Source organism: Physeter macrocephalus, chromosome 20 (genome assembly GCF_002837175.3).
Source record: "Physeter macrocephalus isolate SW-GA chromosome 20, ASM283717v5, whole genome shotgun sequence".
NCBI lineage: Eukaryota > Metazoa > Chordata > Mammalia > Artiodactyla > Physeteridae > Physeter > Physeter macrocephalus.
Genome location: NC_041233.1, coordinates 60,390,214 through 60,402,326, shown reverse-complemented (window position 1 = coordinate 60,402,326; position 12,113 = coordinate 60,390,214). Strand labels below are relative to the sequence as shown.

The 12,113-nt window shown below is 42.4% G+C and overlaps 2 protein-coding genes across 2 annotated transcripts in view; one reads left to right on the top strand and one right to left on the bottom strand.

The window, feature by feature from the left end:
- SORCS3 (sortilin related VPS10 domain containing receptor 3) overlaps window positions 1–12,113 on the bottom strand; it is a 620,228-nt gene that overhangs the window by 285,469 nt on the left and 322,646 nt on the right. The window lies entirely within an intron of this gene.
- Window positions 4,313–7,161, top strand: LOC112064220 (tripartite motif-containing protein 55-like). Its single transcript, XM_024121369.3, has 3 exons — window positions 4,313–4,659; window positions 5,192–5,364; window positions 5,989–7,161. Exons 1-3 carry the CDS (start codon window positions 4,492–4,494, stop codon window positions 6,209–6,211), a joined length of 564 nt encoding a protein of 187 aa, XP_023977137.2. The 5' UTR covers window positions 4,313–4,491; the 3' UTR covers window positions 6,212–7,161.

Sequence of the window (12,113 nt, the reverse complement as noted above, 5' to 3'; positions counted from 1 at the left end):
GAACCTCATACAGCCTGTCTCTATGGATTTGGGCATTTATGGTACATGAATTGTCTGTATCTCAGATTAGAGATGGACAAGTTTTAGAGTTTATCAACATACAGATGGTACAGTATCTTTTTTCTTTCTTTTTTTGGACCCGTAATTCTTTTTGTAGGAAATTCCTGGGAAACTTGAATAATGGTGGCCCTAAGTTTAATGGCGGGTTGCAAATTACAAAAGACGCAGATGTAAGTCAGGAATCAGGCAAGGCTTTGCTTCAGCAACTTAGATTTTCAAAAGCCTATAAGCTTACTTGTGTCTAAACCAGTCAAACTTAGTATTGAAGATGTCAAAATCCTCCCCAGAAATTTTTCCAGAATGCCCACCTTCCTGCTGCTGGGTGAGTCTTATAATACCCAAATTGTAAAATTAATGAACATGTTACTTTATTCAGTTGCCTTGCTCTGTTTCTCCTGTGTGCAATCTATAAAATGGGGTGAAAGCTATAGGTTTCTCAGCCTCTCACTCTGCCAGAATCCCAGAAAAGCAAAGGAAACAAATTGTAGTTCAGTGCTTTGAAAACAGTCTTTAAATAGGAATAAGTAGACTTCCTCTGAATAGAAAAGGAGAAATGCTATAATTTACTGTATAATTGAGTCCTAATGGGAGACTCTTAGCACAGTTAGTGCTCAGTAAGAAATAACAATAATATCAATACAAGCTCACAAAGAATATAAGAGATATTCTTTAGGCTGACCCCTAAACCTACTGACATAATCGATATGTTGTTGAATATTGACTTACACACAAATAAAGCCTGTTACAGATAAGGGTCTTAATCACAATATAACAATATACCAGTATTCGCTCCTCACCACCCGTCTGTCTATTTATCTCTCTACCTAACATCTCGTCTTATAGCTGAAGTTATAGCTGGCAAGAAAGGGGGTTGCCCTCAGGGGACATTTAGCAATGTATGGAAACATTTTTTTTCTATTGAGTTACAATTAACATACAATATTATATTACTTTCAGGTGTACAACATGGTGATTTGTATTTGTATACATTTTGACATGATCACTGCAATAAGACCAGATACCATCCTGTTACCAAACAAAGTTGTTACAATATTATTGACTACATTCTCTATGTGTACATTACATCCCCCATGACATTTACTTTATAGTTGGAACTTTGTACCTCTGATCCCCTTCACCTATTTCATCTATTCCCCCTCCCTGGAGACATGTTAATTGTCACAACTAGGGTCAGGAAAGAGAGTAACTGGCATCTACTGGGTAGAGGCCACGGATGCTGTTAAATAATTACAATGCACAGGACAGCACTGGACAACAAATAATTATCTAGCCCAAAATGTCAACAGTGCTGCTACTGAGAAACCTTGTTACAATATCTGTGCATTTATAAGTATATATATATGTATACACACACACACATATATCCTATTTTGGGAAAAATTTGTAAACTACATATACATTTTTCAGGTAGAACATCAATTCATATTTATGTTTATATGCAAGTCCCTTTCACCCATTAGTATTTATACATGCCATTCTCTTTACCAAGATTAGACTCCCCACCTTTCCACTCCAACCCATTTTATTAAGCATATTTCTACTTGTCCTTCATAATTTAACTCAAGCATCACCACTAAAGCAACAATCATTGAGGCCAATCAGGAAAAAAATATATAAAAATCCCAAATCAACAACAGCAAAAAACAACTCAATTAAAAAATGATCAAAGGGGGCTTCCCTGGTGGCGCAGTGGCTGTGCGTCCGCCTGCCGATGCAGGGGAACCGGGTTCGCGCCCCGGTCTGGGAGGATCCCACATGCCGCGGAGCGGCTGGGCCCGTGAGCCATGGCCGCTGAGCCTGCGCGTCCGGAGCCTGTGCTCCGCGACGGGAGAGGCCACAACAGAGGGAGGCCCGCATACCACAAAAAAAACAAACAAACAAACAAAAAAAAATGATCAAAGGACTTGAATAGACATTTTTCAAAAATATATATATAAAATATATTTGGTGAGGATTTAGGGAAATTGGAACCCTTGTGCATTGTTGATGTGAATTCTAAATGGTACAGCTGCTATGGAAAACAGTATAGTAGTTCCTCAAAAAAAAAAAAAAAAAAAAAGGAATTACATATGATCCAGCCTTTTCACTTCTGGATATATGCCCTAAAGAATTGAAGCAGGATCTCAAAGAGATATTTGTACATTCATGTTCAAAACACCATTATTAACAATAGCCAAAATGTGGAAGCAACCCAAGTGTCCACTGATGGAGGAATAAACAAAATGTGGTATACACATATAATGGAATATTATTCAGTCTTAAAAAGGAAAGGAATTCTGACACATGCTACAACATGGATTAAACGTAAAGACATTATGTTAAGTGAAATAAGCCAAAAGACAAACACTGTATGATTTTTATTAGAGTACCTAGACTAGTCAGATTCATAAAGACAGAAAGTAGAATAATGGCTGCCAGAAGCTGGGGGAAAACGGAGAATGAGGAGTTGTTGTTTAATGGGCATAGTTTTACCAGATGGAAAGAGTTCTGGAGTCTGGCTGCACAACAATGTGAATGTACTTAACACTACTGAAATGTACATCTAAAAATGGTTAGGGTGGTAAACTATATGTTATGTGTATTTTACCACAATTTTAAAAAAACACAAAGAAAAATATAAAATTAGATATGAGATGAGATAAAACAACTTGCTAAGAAAATTTGAAAACTAATCAGACATATAAACACTATTCATTCAACCATTATTTACAGAGTCTTTACTTTATGCCAGGCTGTACTATAAAGACTAGGATAAGAGCAATAATCAAACCAAATGAAAAACCCTGCCTCAGAGAACTTGCATCCTAGTGAGGGGAGAACAGACAATAAACAAACAAAGAGGTAAAGTATGTAGCTTATCAGATGGTGACGAGTCCTTTAGATTAAAATAAATCAGGAAAGGAGATAGGAAGTACTGAAGGGGAGGGTCTGAAATTTGAGTAGCAGGGTCAGGAAAGGCCTCACTGAGAAGGGGATATTTCAGAAAGGATGTAGGAGTCCACTGAGCTAGAACAGAGCGAAGGAAGTAGAGAGTTGAGCATGGGGGCAGTAGGTGATATGAGCACCCTGGCTTTATCCCAAGGGATGTGGAAAGCATTGGCGGGCTTCGAGCAAGGCAATGTAGGCTATGGTTTGTATTTTGATCCTTTAACTCCAGCTGAATAGAGCATTGTGGGAGGTGGGGAAGAGCAGGTAAAGAATCAGAGAGACCAGTAAGAGGCCACTGAAATGATTCAGGTGGGAGAAGCTAATGATGGAGTGCCGTCTCAGTTACTGAGATGTGGTCCATCTGTGGGGATAAAGGAAAAGTCAAAAAGTTCTGCTTACAGAAGAGCTGTAGGGAGTAAGAGAAAGTGAGGGGTCTCACATAAAAAGTTTTGGGCTTCCCTGGTGGCGCAGTGGTTGAGAATCTGCCTGCTAGTGCAGGGGACACGGGTTCGAGCCCTGGTCTGGGAGGATCCCACATGCCGCGGAGCAACTGGGCCCGTAAGCCACAACTACTGAGCTTGCGCGTCTGGAGCCTGTGCTCCGCAACAAGAGAGGCCGTGATAGTGAGAGGCCCGCGCACCGCGATGAGCAGTGGCCCCGGCTTGCCGCAACTAGAGAAAGCCCTCGCACAGAAACGAAGACCCAACGCAGCAAAAATAAAGAAATTAATTATAAACTCCTACCCCCAACATCTTCTTTAAAAAAAAAAAACAAAGAAAACGATTTGAAATCAGTTTTTAAGTTGAAATTTTTCCCATTTCACAACCCTGACAAAGATGAAATATGTAACACAAAGCAAGTCTTTTTAGGTGATTACCCTTGGGAAGCCAGGATAATGATATTCAAGACATGCTTTATTTTCACCTAGGATAGTATGATCATGCTACTTTTGGTGACTCGCTTCCTAAATTCTCAAGACAGAAATGGCATTCGTTATACAGTGAGACTCTTGGCCTACGTTCTCCCTGGTCCTGGAGAAGCCCGTCACCAAGCCCTTACCGACTGCTCACAGGGGGCAGAGCTCAGCGACTCGGCACCAACATTTGCATTTGTTGTTGACAACTGTCAGCTTCACCTCCCTCTCCTCACGACCCAGAGTCTAAATGGGGTTCGGGGTCCTCCTTTCCACCCACTCTCTTCACTCCCTGGGGTGGAAATGTTGGCCCCTGTTCTCTGTCACCTGTCACAATCCATCCTCCTGTCACTGGCTTATACGGACAAGTCTGTCAGCTGTCATGTGACCCTCGGCTGCTAAAAACAGCTCCAGCCCCACTCTGAACCTGGGCCTGAAACAATGTCCTCCACGGAAAGAAACGTAAAGGACACTTGATCACACAATCCTTGGAATTATTTCCAGGAATCACTTGCAGAAACCATTCGAAGCACCCTTTGCCTGGCAGAGCACACAGGGACGGCCAGGAGATGAGCGCATCTTTGAATTACAAGTCTTTTTCCAAAGAGCAGCAGACCATGGATAACTTGGAGAAGCAACTCATCTGTCCCATCTGTTTAGAGATGTTCACGAAACCCGTGGTCATTCTCCCCTGCCAGCATAACCTGTGTAGGAAATGTGCCAGTGACATTTTCCAGGTAGGTTTGTTTGGAATGTAGGGGGTGGAAAAGATGCCCTCTTCTCCGAATCAACAGCTTAACTTTGAGGCAATTTCTTTAGAGAGCTGTATAAGGTTGCATTTGTTAAAAAAAAAAAAAGTTTTTAAAGTGATTTGCTTTGTACTTTGCTGTCAGCCTCCTTCTTATTCTCAAATCTAATTTTATTTCAATACTAAGAATCATACTTGTTCAAAAAAAATTGAATCTGTCTCAAAATTGTAAATGAATTACTGCCCAAGACATTAATGTTGGAGTTGGCTGGAACTTTTGGTTATGAAAATGCTGGGTGGAAAAGCACCTCATGCTGAAGATGGTACATGGCACTTGACTGTGGATAAGTGTTGGCCCTGCATTTCAGGACCACTTGCTGATAATGCCCTAAGGGACGATCTCACAGCCAGCTGAAAGCAGGAGTTGATGTTGTTCATAGTGTAACAGAGAGGGAAGGGAAGCCTCTGCAAAGCTACCTGTGGCGTCACTCAATTCCTCTTTTCTTGCTTGGCGAGAACAGGCCTCTAACCCGTACTTGCCCACAAGAGGAGGTAGCACTGTGGCCTCGGGGGGCCGATTCCGTTGCCCGTCCTGCAGACACGAAGTGGTTTTGGACAGACATGGGATCTACGGGCTTCAGAGGAACCTGCTGGTGGAAAATATCATTGACATCTACAAGCAGGAGTCCACCAGGTAGGGTTCTCCTGTGTGTCAGACACATCTGAAGCTTGTCTTCATTATTTGTTTGTTTGTTTTAGTGGGTCGCTATACTGAATGCTTGTTTACCAATCAGGGGCTAATTGTTTTATAGGAAAATGTTTTTCCAAGTCAGTTCTTCCCAATGGGAGTGAGAGTTGCTCTTGGGAGGAGAGAAGGAAGCTGGGGCCCATGCTTCTGTATCAATTTCAGAATGAAGTAACTCATTAACACTAATCCAGTCCAGATGGTGATATTGAAAGAGGCATAATGCTGCCCTACCCCCAGCCTTGTATTACATCCCTTGTAGACGTTTCTGCACTACACAGCTACTTTATAGCTCCAGATTCTACACAGCAGAAAAATTAGAGTGCAAAACTCTACAGAAAATGAACAGAAATGGCATCTCCCCAAATCGGCCTGTTCTTAGTTCAGACAGTCTCACTTTAAAATTATCTAGAGGATAATAATAAAAACAAAATCCTCTGACATAGTTAGTCATGGTAGTGGCTCTGGGAAGTAGCAAAGCGAGGCAGACTCCTGGGATTTAGCAACTTAGAGTTTAGAGACAGGGGAGGGAAAAAAATGATGGAGCTCAGGTTATGTTTCCCTATCCTCTAGGTTATTCTTCCTGAATCCTCTTGGCATCCACCTGCTGATTGACATGCAGCATATGCATCAGTCATTTTTTATTTTTTTGAAAAGGTCTTCTCATTCATCGAATCACACTGGCTATAGAATTCCTTTCCTAGAGACAACACAGGGGGAGTTCATTCCTAGAAGTGCTGGTGTTGAGGAGCCCTTTTTCAACTGTACACAAGGCAGTCAAGTCCATAGCGCTTGACAGCAATACTGAGACCATCTAGAAATGATCTCACTGTGCTTCCCAGTAGGAGACACGGATTCACGGAACATCTGCAGGGCTCGAAGAGCCTGTGCTCTTAGAAGGAAAGCTGTTCTATAAATCGAACATGTAATTATTATAATTGCTATGGCTATTCATTTCTGCTTAAGATTCAAAACTAAATTAGATAGTGCCAGGATATAGATGGCACTGGGAAGAAGAATTGCTGATGACATATTGCAGAGATACAGAGTGGGCTATTTCCCTCGCTTCCAAAATCTCTTGAGAAGAAGGAAAGTACCGCTGTTGTAATTAAGATCTGATCTCATTTTATTTCATTATTTTAAGATGCAAATAGATACACTGTCTCTTAAAAAAGTTAGCCAGCCAATTAATAACCAACTAATTATTAAGGCTGTTTATATAACAACTGATTCAGTGCCTGCGACAGTGCCTTGCACAGAATAGTTGCTCTGTAAGTACCAGATGTTTAAGTAACACCATAAATCGTCTTACACATTCTATTTATTGCAATAATTTTCTGTTTTGCTACTTGCCACAGTGAGAGCTTGGATGATGTGAAATAATAACTATAATTGTTATGTAATCCCAAGAAGAGGAGATGTTAAAATCTGTAGCGTAACGCTACATGACACATCCTGGCTTTAAAGTCTATGCAATGCATCTGCCAAAACTAGTGCCTAGGTGAACAAATTAAAAGCAATGAACCAATTTCTAACAATGACGCTCACAGCTGAGTAGCCTAGTGGTGTTTTTGTGATTATCAAATTCTTCTTATGCTGCTGTTTCTTGAACCTGAGACTTACCTTTGGGACATTTTTAATTGGTAGCAAAACCACAAATTGTACAGAGAGCTCGGGCACATGTTTGGACATAAACCCAGTTGTTCCCTGAGGGCTGGCAGCTTTACCAGCCCAGAATCCTAAGCCTCAGGGTATGTGAGGTGACTCTGGAATAACTTTGAAATACGTCTGGGAGGATCCCACATGCCGCGGAGCAACTGGGCCCGTAAGCCACAACTACTGAGCTTGCGCGTCTGGAGCCTGTGCTCCGCAACAAGAGAGGCCGTGATAGTGAGAGGCCCGCGCACCGCGATGAGGAGTGGCCCCCGCTTGCCGAAACTGGAGAAAGCCCTCGCACAGAAACGAAGACCCAACACAGCCAAAATAAATAAATTAATTATAAAAAAAAAACATAAAAAGTTTTATTCTTGTATGTTCATTTCAGTGTTGTTTATCATGATCAAAAATCGGAAATAACTCAAATGGTCAGGTAGGTCTTTGGCCTGAACAAGTGGGAAAACAGAATTGCTTGTTTATGAGACAGGAAAGCTTATGGGAGGAGCAGATTGGGGGCTTTGGAAATGGGGAATATGATTTTGAAAAGCCTAGGTTTCAGGTGCCTAATAGACATCCAGAGGGACTGATGAGTAGACAGCGGATAGAGTGAGTGGGCTGGCCTGCAGATAAGAATTTAGGAGACTTCAGTGTTCGAACAGCATTTAGATATGAATCTGGAGATCACAGAGACAGCAAATATAGATAGAAAAGAGTCTGAGAACTGGGCTCTAGCACACTGTTTAAGGGTCAAAGATACAAGGAGGGACCAGAAATGAAGTGTCAGAAGGAAAAGGAAGACCCAGAGAGTGTGATGTCCTCAAAACTTTGAAACCACGGAAAGAAAGTGTCCACTCTCAGGAAAGAGAGTGTCCAGCTGTGTCAAATGCAGCTGACAGTTCAGTAAGATGAGTTCTGGAGAACGGACCACTGAATCTAGCAATGTGGAGGATATTGGGGACCATGGCCAAGACAGTGGAGTGAAACATGCAGACAGTCAGTGTTGATGCAAGTATACACTGGCATGACTGTTCTGGAAAGCAATGTAGCAATATGGAACAAGATTCATAAATATTCATACCTTCGACCCTGTAACTTCTCTTCTAGGAATCTGTCCAAGGAAACCATCAGGGACCCAATAAAAGACTTGTGCACCTCTCAGCGTTATTTACAACACTAAAACACTGGAAACAAACCAAACAGCTAATAGGATAATTAAATAAAGTAGGCTAAATCCATTCAATGGAATATTATGCAGCTATTAAGTATGAATTCAAAGAGTTTTATGACACGTGAAAGATAATCATATGTGGAAGCCGTGCATAAAAAGTAGGCTGACAACACACGAGGCATAATTTCAAATTTGTTAAAAATTGTTTCTATGTCCTGCCCATATTTATGCACAAATGAACAACTTGAAGGAAAAATTCACTGCATGTTAACAGTAGGCGTTACTGTGCAGCAAGATCATGAGTCATTTTCATTTTTTTCTTACACTTTTCTATTTTTTCCCTATTATTCTGCTATTCTGCAATGAGCAGATATTACCTGCTCATAAAAATGAAATGTTTCTCTCTCTCTCACCACACCTACACACACTTTCCCATTAGCCCTTTCGAGAATCCCAACAGGATGATGCTGCCTATTGCCTGCCGGTGGAAAAACTGAGAAGCTGGACAAGTATCTGTCCACACTGCGAGCACTGGTCTGAGTGCAGGACAGGCATGGGTGAAGGCGGGGTAGCTACCGAGCGTACCTCATTGAGAAAGCAGCAAGAGCACCTCCCAGGTCAGGGAGTGCTGGTCCTGACCTCCTCTCTAGCAGGAATCCTGGTTGTCTGCCCCACCCATGCTGTAAATCATCTGGCCTGCCTTGCACCACATGATGGCCCTCCCCTGGCCCAGCTCTGATCACGATCATGGCATTTCCTCTCCGTAAGAAACTCCAGTACCCTCCACAGGTCATGAAAACCAAGTCTGGCACCTCAGACACTTCATAAGTGGGCCCCCATATTGTTCTCAGGCTTGATCTCTACCACCCAACCATACACCCTAGCCAAGCACTCCTCTAACATTCCTATCTTTGCTAGTGTTCCTCCTTACCTAGAAAGCCCAGCCTTTTCCCTGGTCCATGCCTTCCTTCCAGGCCCTTTTTAATTCCCTCCCTTCCATGAAGCCTCTCAACTGCTCCAGGGGAACGATCTCTACCTTCCGTGAACTCCACTGGCAAATTCATGATCACACTGAACTATGACTTCATGTTTAAAATATGTGAAAAGTTATAAACACTTTATATATTTTAACATATTAGTTAAATTTTGTCTCACTTGTATTCATCTCACTTTGCCACCTAGATGTTAAGTGCCTTAAAGACAGAGAGTGTCGCTGATATCACATCCCCTGGTCTTTGCTGTGCTCAGTGAAGCACATACTCAATCAATATCTGATGTGTGGCTGAGTGAAGGTCGCTCAAGGGTTTCAAAGTCTGCCCGACCGAATGTTCACTGCATTGGATCTGTGGCTTACCAGGGCCCTGTCCAGAGAAGCCGGTTCCATCTCAGTAAGAGCAGTCAGCAAACCTTTATGTGAAGCAAGCACTGCCCACTGGCAGTCCAGGCATCACCAGCCCTACCTGTGGTAATTATCACTTAGGGCAGTCTCTCTGTCATTCTAGTTCCTCTTTGTCAAAGTCTAATACAGATAAGTTAATAAATTGATGGCCGTGTTATTTTTCTGCAAGATGTTCAACTCCAGTATTTTTCAGAAAGGAAATCTAACCCTGGGAGAGAAGGAAAAAGAAGTTTCATAATTTTTTTTAAAAAACCTGAAATCTATAGGATTGGGTTGGAAGTCATTTTCATTACTTTTGTTGAATTATTTTTAATGTTTTGTTATGGTTTGATTTGAGGGTCTTTGGTTTATTTGTTTGGTCTCTGTCCATCTTAGGAGCACTAAAGAAAGATGCATGTACTCCTGAGATCAGATGGAGGGTGCCGAGACATAGGTTAGATGGGACAAAGGCATAGGAGTTGGTAACCAGGTGTATTGGGAAAGGTTTTGAGAAATATCAAACTAGCTGAATCAAGATCATCCACGTTATTTGCCGTTTCAAGCATCCAACTTTCTACTGTGCACATCTGGGACCACAGTGGAACCCCAGAGTTAAGAATCGCTGCTCAGAATCCTAAAATCAGGAAGGCAATGACTATATGAAGAGATAAAGAAAAAATGCTCACCAGCATGCATATTATCTACCACAAAAGAAACTTAATTTATAAGCATCTTGTCGAAGCTGCGGGGGAGGAAGATCCTGAAAAGATTCTAGCACACAAGGGATGGTAAACGGAAATTAACTGCACTGTACCCATTATGACTAATTTAAGAATCGCAGATTGTCACTGATACAGTATTTATTTAGTGTGCTAGCTTTAAGTATTTCATTCAGTGGACATCATAAAAAAGAGACAAGGACTTTTATAAGTTCGCCTGCTAATCCTACTTTTCCCATTGGATCTTGAATTCTTCATATGAGAAGCCTTCAACCTAGGCAATTTTCAAGGACTTAACCCTACTGGGATTAGCAATTTGGGAACAACTATTCTAGTCAGGAGAGGCAAGACAAGCATTAGGTTATCCCAAGGAAAACAATCAGGGGAGTAAATATGCTTAGACGTGTCCTGTGTCCTGGCCTAGTGGGAAGAGACTATGCAGTGAAGAGCTTCATTAGCGTAGGGAACAAGGTTACTACATTCCAGGAACACCTCCTGGCTCAATAAGAATGATGAGCATGTGAACATGAGTTAGAGTTAGAGCTCAACTCCTCACCCCCATGACCGCCCACACTTCCGAGGGGCAGGGATGGGCTCACATACAGCTAAATGCTGGGTGTGATCAACAGGGAGCCAGGCAACTTTCTGAGGCAGCAGCCCCCGGGGCCAATGGACCACCTAAAAGCCAGGCTGTCCTAACCAGTGGTACCTGACAGTCCCTCACCAGTGCAGGAACCGTCCTAAGAAAAGGAAATGGTGGCACTGAGTCCATTCGCCCAGACCGCAGACATTTAGCTCCCAGAAAGAGTGAAAATGAAAAGGAACCAGACCCTGCAAGGAGCTGGGCAGACCCTTGATCTGTGCTTTCCACCCCCAGCTCAAGACACCTGCTGTTGCATCCCTTCACCCTCAGCTGAAGTGAATATCAAGGCCTTCGCGTGGCATTGCATTTTATATTTTGCCAAGTCCTTCCTCAGCTATTTTCCCCTCCATCCTCACTCTGCTCCCCGAGGAAGGCAGGGCTTGCATTATTACCCACTGTATTAGCTCCCTGTGGCTGGAAACAAATTAGCACAAGCTGAATGGCTTAAAACAACATAATTTTATTCTTTTACATTTCGGGATGTCAGAGACCCAAAATGGGTCTCGCTGCGCTGAAGTCAAGGTGTCAGCAGGGTGGCATTCTTTTCTGGAGGCTCTAAGTGAGAATCTGTTTCCTTGCCTTTGCCAGCTTCTAGAGGCTACCCCCAACTCCTTGGCTCAAAGCCCTCTTCCATCTTCAAAGCCAGCAATGGCCAGTCCAGTCTTTCTCATATGACATCGCTCTGACCCTTCTTCCCTCTTACGAACTGTTGACTAAAAAAAAGCACAACCTAAAAGTTGAGAATTATGTTTATTTGACAGACTTGCTGAGGACTTAAGCCTGGGAGGCAGCCTCTCAGTCCAGAGGGACTGCTGTGAAAAGGTCAGGGAGGAGCCAGGATGTATAGGAGTTTATGCAACAAAAACCAGGCAGTCCGAACATTAAGGGATTACTGTTAGTTAAAGAAAAAGCAACATGAAAGGATGCTCAAGATCACTAATCATTAGAGAAATGCAAATCAAAACTACAGTGAGGAATCACCTCGCACCGGTCAGAACGGCCATCATCAAAAAATCTACAAACAATAAATGCTGGAGAGGGTGTGGAGAAAAGGGAACCCTCTTGCACTGTTGGTGGGAATGTAAATTGATACAGCCACTATGGAGAACAGTATGGAGGTTCCTTAAAAAACTA

What these genes read in the sequence shown, in the direction of transcription:
- LOC112064220 (XM_024121369.3), top strand. Translation starts at nt 4,492, where the DNA reads ATGAGCGCATCTTTGAATTACAAGTCTTTTTCCAAAGAGCAGCAGACC. An exon ending in GTGCCAGTGACATTTTCCAG is followed by an intron (nt 4,660 to 5,191) that starts GTAGGTTTGTTT and finishes TGGCGAGAACAG; the next exon opens with GCCTCTAACCCGTACTTGCC. An exon ending in TACAAGCAGGAGTCCACCAG is followed by an intron (nt 5,365 to 5,988) that starts GTAGGGTTCTCC and finishes CCTATCCTCTAG; the next exon opens with GTTATTCTTCCTGAATCCTC.